Here is a 14,752-nt window from a genome sequence, read left to right as displayed (position 1 = left end):
CCCGGGGGAGGGAAGGGGCGGGGGCCGTGCCCGGGGGCGGCCCCAGCGTCCGCCCCGCCGCCCCGGGCAGGGGGGGCCCGTCCGCCCCGGCGGGGGGGGGGTGCGGGGCTGGGGTGAACCCCCAGAGCGTTCGAGGGCCCCGGCGGGGGGATTGGCCCCGAGTCGTGGAGCGGCCCCGCTGGGCGACGCAGCCCTGGCCCGGCGGGGGGGCAGCCCCGGGGGGGCACCGCCGGCCGCCCATCTACCCCCGGGGATCTCGGGTCTGCCTTCCCGGGAAGGGCGAGCGGCCAGGAGGTGGTGATGGACGGGGGGTGATGGGCAGAGAGGTGGTGGACAGGGGGGATGGACGGGGGGTGATGGACCAGGAGATGGTGGACAGGGGGTGATGGACAGGGGGTGATGGGTGATGGACAAGGAGGTGATGGGTGGGGGGTGATGGACCAGGAGGTGATGGACAGAGAGGTGGTGGACAGGGGGAGATGGGTGGGGGGTGATGGACAAGGAGGTGATGGACAGAGAGGTGGTGGACAGAGAGGTGATGGACAGGGGGTGATGGGTGGGGGGTGATGGATGGGGGGTGATGGACAAGGAGATGGTGGACAGGGGGTGATGGACAGAGAGGTGGTGGACAGGGGGAGATGGGTGGGGGGTGATGGACAAGGAGGTGATGGACAGAGAGGTGGTGGACAGGGGGGGATGGACGGGGGGTGATGGACCAGGAGATGGTGGACAGGGGGTGATGGACAGAGAGGTGATGGGTGGGGGGTGATGGACCAGGAGGTGATGGACAGAGAGGTGGTGGACAGAGAGGTGATGGACAGGGGGTGATGGGTGGGGGGTGATGGACCAGGAGATGGTGGACAGGGGGTGATGGGTGGGGGGTGATGGACCAGGAGATGGTGGACAGGGGGTGATGGACAGGGGGTGATGGGTGGGGGGTGATGGACAAGGAGGTGATGGGTGGGGGGTGATGGACCAGGAGGTGATGGACAGAGAAGTGGTGGACAGGGGGAGATGGGTGGGGGGTGATGGACAAGGAGGTGATGGACAGAGAGGTGGTGGACAGAGAGGTGGTGGACAGGGGGTGATGGGTGGGGGATGATGGACAAGGAGATGGTGGACAGGGGGTGATGGACAGAGAGGTGGTGGACAGGGGGGGATGGACGGGGGGTGATGGACCAGGAGACGGTGAACAGGGAAACGATGGACAGGGAGACAAAGGACTGGGAAATGATGGACAGGGAAATGAGGAGTGGGAGATGATGGACCAGGAGCCGGGGGGGGGGGGGGTGTGGGGAGCCCCGGGCCCTGCAGAGCAGCCCAGGTGCCACCCCAGGGTCCCTTCCAAGCATTCCCCTGAAGCAGGGTGTTTGACGGAACCATGCTGGGAAAAAAGTTCCTTTTTCAACAGGCTGTTGAGTTTTTGTCTGGAAACCTGGGGGTTTAAATCCCTTCAAAACTTGAGGAGAAGCTCATTTCCTGAGCCCAGGACAGACAGAGGTGCTTCCTCTGGAGGTGCTGATGGAGTAATTCCCCCCTCAACACCCACCCTAGCAGTTTGAAAACTATATATAAAGCAAATAATATTTCTATAAATAGCAAATAATAGTTCCCTAGCCTCACGACTTGGAACAGAAACCTCTCCTTGCAGCTCACCAGAAACAATTAACATGCCGTAATCGGTTCCTAATTTTGCTAATAATCTTCAGAAATCAATGACTGCAGGAGAAAGCAGAAGAAGGATGCTCCCGTGCCGAAGAGCCTGGGCTGCGCTGTGCCGTGTCGTTCCTGCGTGACCTGGGGCCCGTTTCTCTGCGCTGCCCCGAGTTACTGATTAACTCCAACAGGGAGCAGGGAAGAAAATTAACAGTTCTGCTTGCTAGGCTAAAGGAGACGCCCTGACAAAGCCAAACCTTGCTAACCATTATCATTAATGTTATTATTAACATGTTTGTTGGGTTTGGCATGATCAAAGAAAATAATCAACAGAGGTTGATGGCGTCATCTTCCTAAAATGTGCCCCAAATATCCGGATATATTCATTGCAAGCTGTATGTGGGATACCTCACTCCATGGGTTATACATCAGCTCATTTCGATAATGTTTGTTCTAAGGAGGGTCTTCCCCAAATCCTGGCTGCTGGAACAGTCTGAATGTTTACTCATAACTCTTATTTTCCAGTGCAAACCTGCGTTTGGCTTCTAGTGCGATGAATTAAAGTGTTATTGCCTCTGTTGCCCAATTCATGAAAAGGAAAGGCTGCCTCCCGCGCATTTCACCTGGGCTGTGCTTGATTTTGACCGGAGTCCCAAAATCCCCAATCCCTTTGGAGCTTAACCGGGCGGTCTCACTGCGAGCGTGGTCCCATGGTTACCGTCCCGCTGGCCACAGAAAATCATACAGATATGAAATCCAGACCCTTCGGTCTATCCACAAATTAAAGAAAAATACAGCCAGGGTTCTCGCTGCGTGGCAGCCTGCCCAGCTCTCGCTCTCGCTGGTCGGTCTGGCTCGTACACTGCTCTTTCAGGGGCAGGGGCAGAATAAGGGCGGAAAATAAAAGCAGAGCCTGCACACAATATTTCGGTATTGAATTTCCTGATGAGATACTGAAAGCTGGGAGACAGCCTGCGTGCTCAGCCCTGCGGTGGCGTGAGAGCGAGCTATGAAATGTGGTGCAATATATCTCAGTGGTACCATTCATCATCCGAAAGCAACTCATTACCCTTTGGCACTGGCTCCGACCAGTCTGCCTACAGCCCTGGTCGGACACAGAGAGAAACAGGGGCCAGTGGGAGCTGCTGGCTTTAAATCTCTCCCAATAATTCAGATAAAAGGAAGCAAAAGGTTATTTGGCTCTGCCAGAAATCATCAGCCTGTTACCCACGCTTATGAGAGGCAAGTGGGATATGAAGAGCTTTATTTTTCCTCTTCTGACAGCAACAGCTTTTTCTAATTAACACCCCCTTCTTTCTGCAGCACCCAATTAAGTTTCCTGCACAGAATATTCCTAATTGGGTGGAGGGCAGCAGCTTAGGGCAAGCATCCCCTGAACCTGAGGGCTGGGTTTGCTTCTTGAAGGCAAATTGCTCTGTGGAAGGCAAGCAAACTGCTGATCGCTGTGTCTGATTGCAAGGAGAAATCCCCAAGAGGTTGGATGATGAAGCTGATTAAATGGTATTGTTCGTTATCTGAGGCTGCTGCTGATTAGCTCTGTACTTGGGACAATGTAATAAAAGAAAGTGTTTAATCCATCTTTTTAGCTAGTAGTGGACACACTGCAGAGGGTGTTAAAGGAATCACTACTTTTCCTCTAGCTGTTCCAGAAAAAGGCATTTCTAGTTTCAATAATCCTGGTATAAGCAATTTCTTACAAACTACAGGTTTGGGGGATCGCTCCAGAAATGTAACTGCCCCACACGTTCCCTGCATTTACTGTAGAACAGAGAATTCAAACCCAAGAGTCTTGGGCTGATTATTTGGCCATTCCTACCTTCTTCACCTTACTTCCACCCAAAATACTGCAATCTCGACCCAAGAACCGGCAGCTCTTTATGACCCCTGTACCACGACGAGTCCCGTGAATGGTTCGCTCACTAAAATAACCATTTTCCACCCCCACTACGTCACTCGGCAGCTTCAGCCTTTCCTGAATACCTTTTTTTTGTACATTTGTCCCTTACACCTGGAAGCTGTCCAACCCCCAGCCAGCCAAGAGGGAGGTTTGGGACATTCCCCGGGTTCGTGCGGTCCTGTCGCTGCTCCCGGAGCAGGGCAGCATCCCTCGGGGCATGTTTCCCGTCCCAGAGCTCGCCGGCCGATGGGCCAAGCCGCCTGCCAGCACCTCTGCTCAGGGGGATGAGCTGCCCTCACCGCATTAAAAGGGTGATATTGCAAGGGTATGGTACTTCGTGACAACTCGATGCGTATAAAAGTCATTGCCTTTCCTCTTGGCAGTGTCCCCAATTACTCGAGCAGTCACTGATCCGCAGCGTGGGGTTGTTGCAACCTGTTGGCCTTGATCCTGCTCCAGGGGATGAAGTCGTGGACTTGTTTTTATGAGGAATCTGTGATTTTTTCTACCGCATTTTGATGCCACATGGGAGAAATAAAGACTTCCCCCCCCCAGAGCTGAAGATAAAAAACCTTGTGCAACCCCCTTTTGCTTCTTGAGGAGCTTTGGTTTGTGCATCACTGGTCTCAGCATCTCATCTGGCGCATCTGCTGGAGACCTGCCGTAGCAAATGGGCCCGAGGTGTCCCGGCAAAACCCCATCACAAGGTTATTTTAGGAACAGCAAAGCCTGTAGAAAAAAGAAAATACCTTAAATCCATCTACGTGAGTGTTTGTTTTACCCAGTGCCCCACCACGTTCCCGTGCAGCACAAGGTGGGTCTGATGGCGGCTGCTCTGGGACCAGTAAGGATTTCAGACCAGACCTGGGGTTGTTCCCCGCCGCCGACCAGTCCTCACCAGCCAGTCCAGCAGGGGTTCTTGATCTGCCCCCTCCCCAGCCAACAGCCCCAGCAAAAAGGATCCGCGATGGAAGGGGAAGGGGCGTTACCACCGCGGTGCCCCCCCGCAGCGATCCCTGCTGCGGTTGCACAACGGTTTAATGACAATGACAAAAACGCCGGCGCAATTTGAGGTGGGGCGGGGGTTTCGTTTGCGGGGCTGGTGTGTTTTGGGGCAAAAAGATAATAACGGAACATCAAATCCAATGGGGATTTCAGACCCACCTACCCACTGGTGTGCGGTTGTTTTCTGCTGGCATAAAGGGGTTAAAGGGAAGGAGCAAAGCGCCTATTCCCTCCGGAAATTATTTCTTTCAAAAAAGCTTGGTTTTATTACTTTCATTAAAGCGCGACGGGGAAGAACAACAGCAGGGCTGGAGCGCGGGGTTATTCAGATACCATCTTTAATATCCGCGGGAGCAGGAGTTCGCGCTGCCCGGAGCGGTAGCGCTGTACGTCATAACCGCGTGGAGAAATTCAGCCTGCTCCCTCCGCGCCTGCCTTCAAGGGTTTGTCACCGCGGCAGCCGTGTCCCCGTGGCTGTCACTCATCAGTCGGAAAGGATGGGGACGGGTCACGGCGGGTGAAGAGCCAGCGGCAGTTGCGGCGTTTGTCCCGATACCACCAGAACCAAAGCCCACCCAGCGGCCCACGGTCTCAGCACCAGGCGGAACCGCCGTGCCACCTCTGCGCCGTGCCGGGGGGTGCCGGCCGGTGTGCCGGCGTGGTGGGGGCTGTCCCGGTTTTGTGGGGCGCTGGTGCTGCGGCGGTGGTTAGCGAGGCCGTGGTGCGGCGCTAGTGGTTGTGTTGGGGTGCTGAGCTGGTGGGGTTGGTGTAGTGGGGGGTAGGTGCAAGTGTGGGTGCGGGTGCAGGGGTAGCTATAGGTTCAGGTGCAGGTATATATGTGCAGGTGTATGTGCAGGTGTGGATGTAGGTAAAGGTTCAGGTGCAGATGCCAGTATAAGTGTAGGTGTAGGTATGGATGTGGGTGCAGGTGTAGGTACAGGTACAGGTTCAGGAACAGGCACTGGCACAGGCACAGGTGTAGGTGTAGGTACATGTACAGGTGTAGGTACAGGCACTGGCAGAGGTATAGGTGTAGGTGTAGGTACAGGTTCAGATACAGGCACTGGCACAGGTGCAGGTGTAGGTGTATGCACATGTACAGGTGTAGGTACAGGCATAGGCACAGGTACAGCTGCAGGTGCAGGTGTAGGTTCAGGTGTAGGTGCAGGTGTAGGTACAGGTGTTAGTGCAGGTGTAGGTGTAGGTTCAGGTGTACGTGCAGGTGTAGGTGTAGGTACAGGTATTGGTGCAGGTTTAGGTGTAGGTACAGGTGCAGGTGTAAGCACAGGTACAAGTTCAGGTGTATGTGTAGGTACAGGTTCAGGTACAGGCACTGGCACAGATGGAGGTATAAGTACAGGTACGGGTGTAGGTGCAGGTGTAAGCGCAGATCCAGGTGTCGGTGTAATTACAGCTGGATACAGGTGCAGATCCAGGTGTCGGTGTAATTACAGCTGGATACAGGTGCAGATCCAGGTGTCGGTGTAATTACAGGTGCAGATGGTGCAGGTGTAAGCGCAGATCCAGGTGTCGGTGTAATTACAGGTGCAGATATGCAGGTGTAAGCGCAGATCCAGGTGTAAGCGCAGATCCAGGCGCCGGTGCGGGCGCACGCGCAGGAGCACCTCGCGGCTCGCTCCGCCTCCCCGGCGGCCCCGCGGCCGCAGGGCGGTGCCCGCCCCTCGGCGCGCGGCGGTGACGCGGCGGCCCGCCATAGGGCGCCTCCCTCGGTCCGTCAGCCCCGCGCGCCGGCGGCGGCGGAGGGAGGCGGAGGCGGAGGGCGGCCGGACCGCGATGGCGGCGCGGGCCGGGCCCGGCCGGCTGGGGCCGGGGCCGGGGCTGGCGCTGGCGCTGGGAGCGGCGGCGGCGGCGGCGGGAGCCGGCCTGGGCCTGCTCTGGCTGCGGCGGCGGCGGCGGCGGCGGCAGGCCGGGCTGACGGGTAGGGCGGGCCGGCGCGGCGGTGGGCCCCGGGCCCGGGCCCTGTCCCGACCTTCCGTCCGGGCGGACGTTGCGGCCCGTTACGATCGCTGAGGCGGCCGCCGCGGCCGCTCCTCTTCCTCCGAGTCCGCGCACAAACCGCGGCGAGGGGAAGCCGAGCCGCCTTCGTCCGTTCCCGGCGGCCCGGCTCTTAAAACGAAGCCGGCAGCGCGCGGGGGGGGCCGGGCCGGTCAGAGTGCCGGCTGTTCGCCTGCAGAGACACGTTCAGCTCAGCAGGCCAGACTTTAAAATAACGTTCCTTACGGGGAGGAACTTTTACTCGAATATCTGTTCGGGGGTGTCCGAAGGCCTGCCTGCACTGCTGTGTGGGGGCACGAGTGGTTTGCAAACCCTGTTTTCACCTGTGGTGCTGCAGAACCAGGTGTTGTTTTCACCTGTGGTGCTGCAGAACCAGGTGTTGTTTTCACCTGTGGTGCTGCGGAACCAGGTTTTAGATGCTTGTACCTTCATATTTTTCCGGCCGCGCTGCACCAGGAGCAGGAGAATAGGTAGACCCCTGTGGCTTTGACAGGCTGGTAACGATTGCTGCGGTCAGTCTCTGCACCTGGTTGCTGACCGTACAGCATAGCAGGAATCATTGCATCCCGTTTCACCGGACTTCACCCTGAAACAGCAGGTCCTAAGCAGAAATAGGAAAGATCGGCCTCTGGTGACGGGACAACGGGAGCAGCGACAAATGCTGCGGGAGTAGGGCAGGTGCTCAGGAGAAACAGGCTGCGGTACAGCCCCTTCTAGAGAAAACAGCAGAGCAAACAACATAATTTCTGAGAAGCAAAAAGAGACCTGAGAAAAGATTACAGTACTTCTTTATTTAAGACAACTTAGATTTTTATCTCTGAGTTTAGATGCGTTAACACAGGCTACTCTGGAAGATAAGCCCTTCATTTCCGCAAATCTGGCTGCTTTTTTGACAGTGGTTCTCATTTTTGTTGTTGTTAATATAAAAAGAGCGTTCCTTCTCAAATAATGGACTTAACTGGTAGTACGTTTATAATATTTATGAGTTTTCAAGAAAACGTATTTACAGTCCTCAGATGTAAATCTGTTCTTACATGGTGGTTGACCATGCTATATCTGCAGGAAGATTTAAAGATCAGACAGACTGATAAAGGTTCCAGATGCTCAGTAGAAGGCAATGACACATTTTAGTGACTAAACTGCTCTTTAAAGTCTGATGTCTCCTCTTTGGGTTCCTGTGGGGTTTTTTTCCTTGAATAAGAATAGAGTGGTTTGGTTGGTTTTTTTTTTTTCACAGAACAGGTCTTTTTTGGCCAGCTTTCCTGGCTGATGGCCTCCTGAGTTGATTGCAATTCAGGAGTAAAGCAGAGTGTAGTTTTTCAGTGTGATGTTAGTACAGAAGTGCGGAGAATAGGAGTTAAATTAACTTGCAGTAAGGACTTCAAAAAACCCCCAGCAGTTTCTTCATCTACAGTAGTCTTTGTGACATTGAGTATGGATTTTGCTCTTTTAAAAAAAATTTTACAAGCGGATTTTTATAGAAGTGTAGTTAAAAGAGCTTTGTTTACCCCCAGTTGCTATTGCCAGTCTGTTATGTGTGGCTAGATGCTGGTGTCAGAGAAGGGAGCTGTAAACTGGTTGAAGAACCCAAAACCTCAGGCCAGGTCAGGCGGCAACACTTGAGACCAAGCCTCATATCCTCCATCTTCTGAAAACAAAATTATACTGAGGCTTCCCGTGTGAAATCCTTTCCCATTTGCATCTAATGAACTTTTTCCCCTCTTGTTTTCTTTTAAGTCGTGCCCCGAGTGCCGGCTCCCGTAGAGGCGGGAGATGGTGCTGTGTATGTACCTCTCTTAACGCACGATGAGCAGGTGGATGTGCTGGAGCGCCTTGACTTCGTGTTGAGAAACATTTCAGAGCTAAGAAAAGAAGTGGAGGAGCTACGGAGCAGCCTGCAGCACTTAGCTGCAGAAATCATTGCTGAAGTCAGGTATCGACCCTGCCCCTTTCTGTCTTTGTCTACTGTTGCATGTATTTATTCCATAGCATGGTAAAGCAGCCATGACTCAGTATGTTAAATTCAAAATCCAAAAGTGGAAAAAGTGTCTCTCTAGTTTCCACTGGCACTACATCTTGACCTCCAGTGAGATTAATTTTAAAAAGAATTATATGTTTAGCCAGGGTTGTTTTTTTTTTCTTATGCAGTATCAAGTAGTGACACTTGCTTCATATTCTAGACTTCATATTTGTTCTGTAAATGTTTGTCTCTTGTTACTGCTATTTTCTCTCTGACTGCTGCCAACTGTAGGTAACTTCTGATATAGAGTAAAAGGTCCTCTATTCTCCAAGATGTTTCAGGATTCCTTTGTTCATTGAGGAAATCAGAGGAATGCATGTGACATGATTACCCCTTTGTATATGGATTGCATATATGGATTGTGTATGGACCAAGTCTGTGGTCAGATGGGCTTTAACTGTACAATACGATGCTTGGTGTATGGCAGCAGGATGTTTGTATAAGCAAGAGTAAATCACCTTGTGAATTCTTTGGATATAAAGCAAATTGACAGAATCTGCTAGAGAGGAGAAGGGAAGTGAAATAGCAGACGTTTCACTATCAAATGTTTATCTGTTTGTCTTCCTCAAAGGTCCCATCTGGAAGAAACCCAGAAGGTAACTCGCCGGAGGCGGTTCCCATTTCCTAGGGAAAGAAGTGATTCCACAGGCTCCAGTTCAATTTATTTCACAGCCAGCTCAGGAACAGCCAATACGGATGATGGAGAAAGTGAAGGAGGGTAAGCAGAGCACCAGGTTAGAAGCAGCTTTTATGGGCTTTGGTGCCCAATTACTTACATCTGAGGAGTTTATAACATAAAGGAAGGGATTTTTTTTCCCCACTAGGTGTCTGTCATCCTGGTTTTATTTGCTTTTATTACACTAAGCCTTCTACTGCCAGGGCCAGATGGAGAGAAGTGCAACAATTCCAACTTTTAGAGAAAGGGGGAGAAGAAAAAAACATATATATAGTTTTTGAGGGTTTTCTTAAGCAATGATTTGATTAGGGAACCTTGCAGGATGAAGGGAAGTAGAAGTCCAGCCTGGGACTTGAGTGAGAGAGTTTATAAATAAAATTTCCATACAATAATATCTTTTAGAATGTCTGGAAAACTTTAGAAAGTTAAAAATACATTCCAGTTAACTAAAATGTCTTCAGCTAAGGTATTTCTTAGGGATTTTTCTCAGTGTGTCACACTGATCAGTTGTGTTGCTTAAGTTCTTGTAGCTTAAAAACAGGTGAAAAGTATCATGTAGTTTAGGAACATTGGTAAAAATTACAGTATAGATGCAAGTATTGTCATATTAGATAACAAGAGGTCTACTGCATATGTGTATGTGACTGCCACCTTTCTGTTGAAACACTTCTGTGCCTTAATAAGATGAATTCTATAGCTTTTGAGGTATGCAAGTATGTTGTAAAACACGCAGTACTGGCTGTATACATTCTCCCAGGGAAGTTGAAATGAAATGTAATTTAAGGAGAGAAGTTAATTATAGCACTGAGGGCAAGGCAGGCAGAATTTGGACCTGACATGCTGTTGGGTAGCAGGTCAATGACCAGTCAGCTGGTGCAAATGGACACTTGGTAGCATGGGTTTGTAACGAGCGGACAAAACGGCAATTACTGTAGCAGCCTCCTAGAACAAAGGACATGGATCTGCAGGAAAGCAGGCTTTGTGACTGCCATAAACCCATGTCATTTTAGTATTTTATTTTTAGTAGTTGGAATTGGTGAAGCAGGAAAGAGCTGATGTGATCTCATTCAGGTTGTAGCACTGCTTCATTCATCTGAAGTGGGTGTTCATATGAAAACAAAATTAGGGAGTAAGTGATTCATGGTGGTGTAATAGGTAACAAGGCTGCATAACAAATTTTAAAACTCTATAGTTGGTTCTGAAGACAAGACCTTGCTATCTAGATAATAATGGATGCATTGAGTCATCAGGGTGCCAATGTATTTTGTAAAGCGTGCTGAAAAGGGTGGTCTTTTTCAACAGATACCAGCCTTAGGTGTCATCTGTGCATTAGAAAATTTTAAGTCGTGATAGAGGCTGACAACAGTTCCAAGGTTCAGAGAAGGCATCCTCCTTAGGGGACCTCAGGTGAACTGGTGAGCAGGGATGTATTTCACTGCAAAACCTCATTACTTTATTGGGAACCTAGCGATGGTTGGAGGAGTTCTTACATTTTATTTAAAATCTGTAATTAGGTTTAATGACCAGTGTGGAGAATTAGCGGATAAGGAGCTCTCATCTGATTTAAAAAAAATTTGAATAGTATACAATTTCTCACTCTGGTATTTGTCCCATACAAATAGGTATATTAGTCTGTTCAGGCCCAGCTGCCTTTAGTGTGCAACACTGTCTTTTAGAGATGTAAATACTAAAATTTCTGGTAGAAAATCAGGGTAGAAAATGTAAATTTTGGAAAAGACTATTCAAGCTTTTTAGCAGCCACTGGGAGGAAGAATGAGACTATTCTCAATAGATAGGTTTCAGCTGTGTATTCATTTCTGGCAATTGTGTTCTTTTAATGAAATTCAGCAAGAACAACTCATTTCAGCTTTATTTTGCAAACCACATGGACATAAGCATCTTCTCCGATTTCATACACAATTAAAAAAATCATCACGAACTTTCAGGAGCTCAGAGGTCTTGGGCTGCTTGATTTCTCTATATTGCTTTGGCACTGCTTTGGTCTTTTGGGCTTCTTTGCCTCCTCTTTCCATGTGCTTTTTTTGTTCCAGCTAGTATGTTTTCATTTTCATTCAGGATATGTGCTAGCCAGAGGCCTCAACATACTAAAACATTTAAGAACTTTCCATCATTGTAAAATTGAGAAAACAGGCTGATAACATCTAAATCCCTTAATCTTCCTGAAAACTCTGAGTTTGTGAAGTTATGTATGGTATTACTTGTCTTTTTAAACTGGCAGCATCTTGTATGAGCTGTTTTGGAGAAAACACATTTTTGTGGTGGAGAAAAAAAGTGTGTGGGAGCCATCCATTGCTGCCTGTTTTTAAAGACCATATTGTGTTTCAGGAGCCTTCAACGTGGAAAGTGTTTTTCAGCTGAAGTACTGAAATATTTGCAGCTGCCAGTAAAATGTTGTAGTGGGACAGTATCACAACTGCATAGCCCACAACTGTGCTGCATAGTAGGTTAGGATGGGAAATAAGAGAATTTGAGGAGTTTGTGTTTAAGTACCAAAAATGAGGTAGTCTAAAGAACTAATAACATCATTAATCTTAAGAAAACATAAAGAAATGAAGCTTTTAGTCTGAAACGGAGCCATGCCAGTGTCACCTACCACCATGTTGCTATGTTATCCATTAATTGAGTGCTGCCTACGTAATGTCCAGCATGTTGTCTTGTAGTGCTTGCTTTCCTGGCTTTGCAGTGATAAGGCTGCCTCTTACTTTATTTCTTGTCTTAAAATGCTTCAGTGCAAAGTGGTGCGTTTTTAAATTTATGGATGAGGATTGGAGGCTGTGGTGAGTGAGGGTATTTGTGTACCCTCTACCAGAGAGGGAAATGCTTGAGTGTTACTGATGGTTCTCAGAAAGTGGAAGCTCTGATAGCCAAATGTGTCTTGTTATCTATGTGTGGCCAAATTACTGTAACTGCTTTCTTCAGATACGGACTTTGGTCACGTATCTTTGTCTTCAGACAAAAGCAGCTTCACACACAGAACGCGAGGCTCTCCTTGGGAGGAGAAATTCAGTCAGGGCAAAAGGGAGTGTGGCTGTAGTTACCGAATGCCCCCAGGCTGCAATGACTTTTAATTCTAGCAGAACTTGTAAAGTTGGCTTGGGCACAGTTTAATTGGGTAACAATTGCAAGCATCCCCTAGAATTAAGCGTTTATAGGATTTGAAGTAGCTTGCTTCAGGAAGAGAGCTTTCTATTCAGATAAATCGACAAAATCCAAATATAAAGGTGTACATTCTTAAATTACTGGCTGACTTGCACTTATTCTTCGGTTAAGAGCTTGCAGATAAGTGTGAGGGGGACAAATAGTTGTCTTTAAAAAAAATTAGTTTTGTAAGTAGACACCCTGCTGCAGTGGTATCAGTCAATACATAATCCTGTTTTAAATTTCCAGCTTAGGTGCTTGTATATGATTTGTGAGAGCTTAATTTTAGCCATTTTAAGAACTTTGATCTGAGCTTTATCCTGGTTCCTTTGAGTAATTTAGCAGATAATCATTGCCCGGGTTTTTGTACATGTGGTGTCTTTTTGTGGCTCATCTGCTGTCTCCTTGCTGGACTTCTTGCTCATGGGAAATAGTTTTGATTGCTCTCCTACTGTTTTGCACCTTTTCACATGTCAGTGTGAACAAGCTGTTCCATATTTAGCGCTCAGACAAGATGATGGAGGTACTAGATACTGCCAAAACAGCTATTGTGTCTGAAATTCCCTGGAACGGGCTAAAAACCTCAGGTTATATTTTCCACATGGATGAGCATGTTGGATTTTTTGTTGAAATTCTCTATAATCCATACATTTAACTGAATTGTCCTGGCTCTGTTCTTAGTTGTTTAAGTCTCTTACATTGAAGTTCGAAGGCCTAACAGAAGGTGTTACAATGTGCAAGTGAGATGTGGACACTCGTGACTGAGTTCTACTTAACTTTTGGGGGGCCTTCTTTCTTCAGCTTTTTGACGTTGTGTATATTACATGAGAAATAATGATTGGTGTGTTATCTGAGACCCTTGGATTGTACAGTGTTCTCCAGGATAAACTCAGATACTCCTCTTCCTCTGTTAGGAATAGGGTTTTTTTCTGTGTCGTATGTGTAAAACCGTCATAGGCTGCACAGCATCTCCTCAAACTAATTTTGCTTTGGTTTTGGTTTTGTTTTGTTTTTTTCTCAAAGGTACACCACAGCCAACGCCGAGTCTGATTATGACCGGGAGTCTGAGAGAGAGAGCGAAGAAGGAGAAGATGAAGTGAGCTGTGAAACAGTGAGAACTGCGCGACGGGATTCCCTGGATCTCGTCAATGAGGATGAAGCGCCTTTAATCTTAGATTCCTCGCTAGAGGAAGGACTGGGTCAGCTACTGCAGCAGGCTGACCGCTTGCACAATGGGGATGAGCAGGAGAAGAGAGAGGGATTCCAGCTGCTGCTGAATAATAAACTGGCGGTAAAGGTTGCCTTTTTATATTTTCCAGCAGTGATTTGTGTTTTCAGCTAAATAGCTGGGAAAGAGGAAATTGCATATCTTAGCAGGGTCCAGGTCCTACACAGCAACTGGGCCAGCTTCCAGTGGCCCCCTTCCTCAGGAGCAGCTTGGGAGCGGGCTGAAGGCCAATATTGTTCAGGCTGCAGCAGCAGCCAGTTCCCAGTCGCTTTCTGTCTTGGAACTCTGTGTCTCATCATGTCATCACTTTCCCTGAGTGAACACACTGTACATGTGTAAAATAACAGTACTGTGTGTATACAGTAAACTCAGCGAACGTTTTGAGGATGTTTACCTCATTGCATATGCAATGGCTCGATCTTTATTCAGGAAACTTGGTCTTTCTGAGGGCTGGCCAGTGCACGTGTGTGGTGGTTCATGAAATAAATAAGTTGCATATTCAAACAGAAGGGTTAGGCAACACTTACATATATATTAGTTAATGAGGTTAGAAATCCAGATGGTGCAGGTGTTATACCACCTTAAAGAAATGTGTTTCTTTATATCGTACTGGCGATGTGAATTGATCCCCTGATTTAGCGGACATTGGCGCTGCCGTTGAGGTGTGGGAACATAGCAAGGGGCAGTGATAGTTTTATTCTAGCTATTTACTCTATAGCTACCTTATACCTCTGGCCACAGGCAGCGGGTGCACCCAGCATTGCAATGTGTCTTGCTGCGGCCCTTGTGACCTACGGCAGCCGGTGTAGGCATGCCTGTGCCTGCTGCAGTTGCACTGTCAGCCTCTGTTAGTGTTTACCAGAGTGCTGGGTAGCCAGCAAAGAAGACATTTTGGGTTACTAGCCTTTTAAAGAGCAAAACCATTTTGGCTTCTGTATTTCCAGGAGAAATAGAAGGAAAGAAATAACAGATAACTTGATCAGTTCTACTGTCAAGTAGATTTTTTTTTTTTTTTTTTTTCTCCTTCCCACGAGGAAGAAATGACAGGCCTGTTTGCTTCTGAAATTCTCTTGC

General features: G+C 48.7%; 1 protein-coding gene across 4 annotated transcripts in view; it reads left to right on the top strand.

Moving 5' to 3' along the window:
- Positions 1 to 6,358: 6,358 nt before the first annotated feature.
- RMDN3 (regulator of microtubule dynamics 3) overlaps positions 6,359 to 14,752 on the top strand; it is a 42,914-nt gene continuing 34,520 nt past the window's right edge. For 2 of the 4 annotated variants that reach the window (XM_075048534.1, XM_075048531.1), the window contains exons 1-4: positions 6,875 to 7,709; positions 8,333 to 8,528; positions 9,187 to 9,333; positions 13,474 to 13,741. In XM_075048534.1, the coding sequence (XP_074904635.1) occupies positions 7,544 to 7,709; positions 8,333 to 8,528; positions 9,187 to 9,333; positions 13,474 to 13,741 (777 nt within the window). In that variant the 5' untranslated portion in view covers positions 6,875 to 7,543. Of the gene's footprint in view, positions 6,519 to 6,841; positions 7,710 to 8,332; positions 8,529 to 9,186; positions 9,334 to 13,473; positions 13,742 to 14,752 lie in introns of those variants that run through there. The other 2 variants (XM_075048533.1, XM_075048532.1) reach the window with 2 other exon arrangements.

Source organism: Buteo buteo, chromosome 16 (genome assembly GCF_964188355.1).
Source record: "Buteo buteo chromosome 16, bButBut1.hap1.1, whole genome shotgun sequence".
Taxonomy (NCBI): domain Eukaryota; kingdom Metazoa; phylum Chordata; class Aves; order Accipitriformes; family Accipitridae; genus Buteo; species Buteo buteo.
This window is presented reverse-complemented; position numbering and strand designations above follow the sequence as displayed.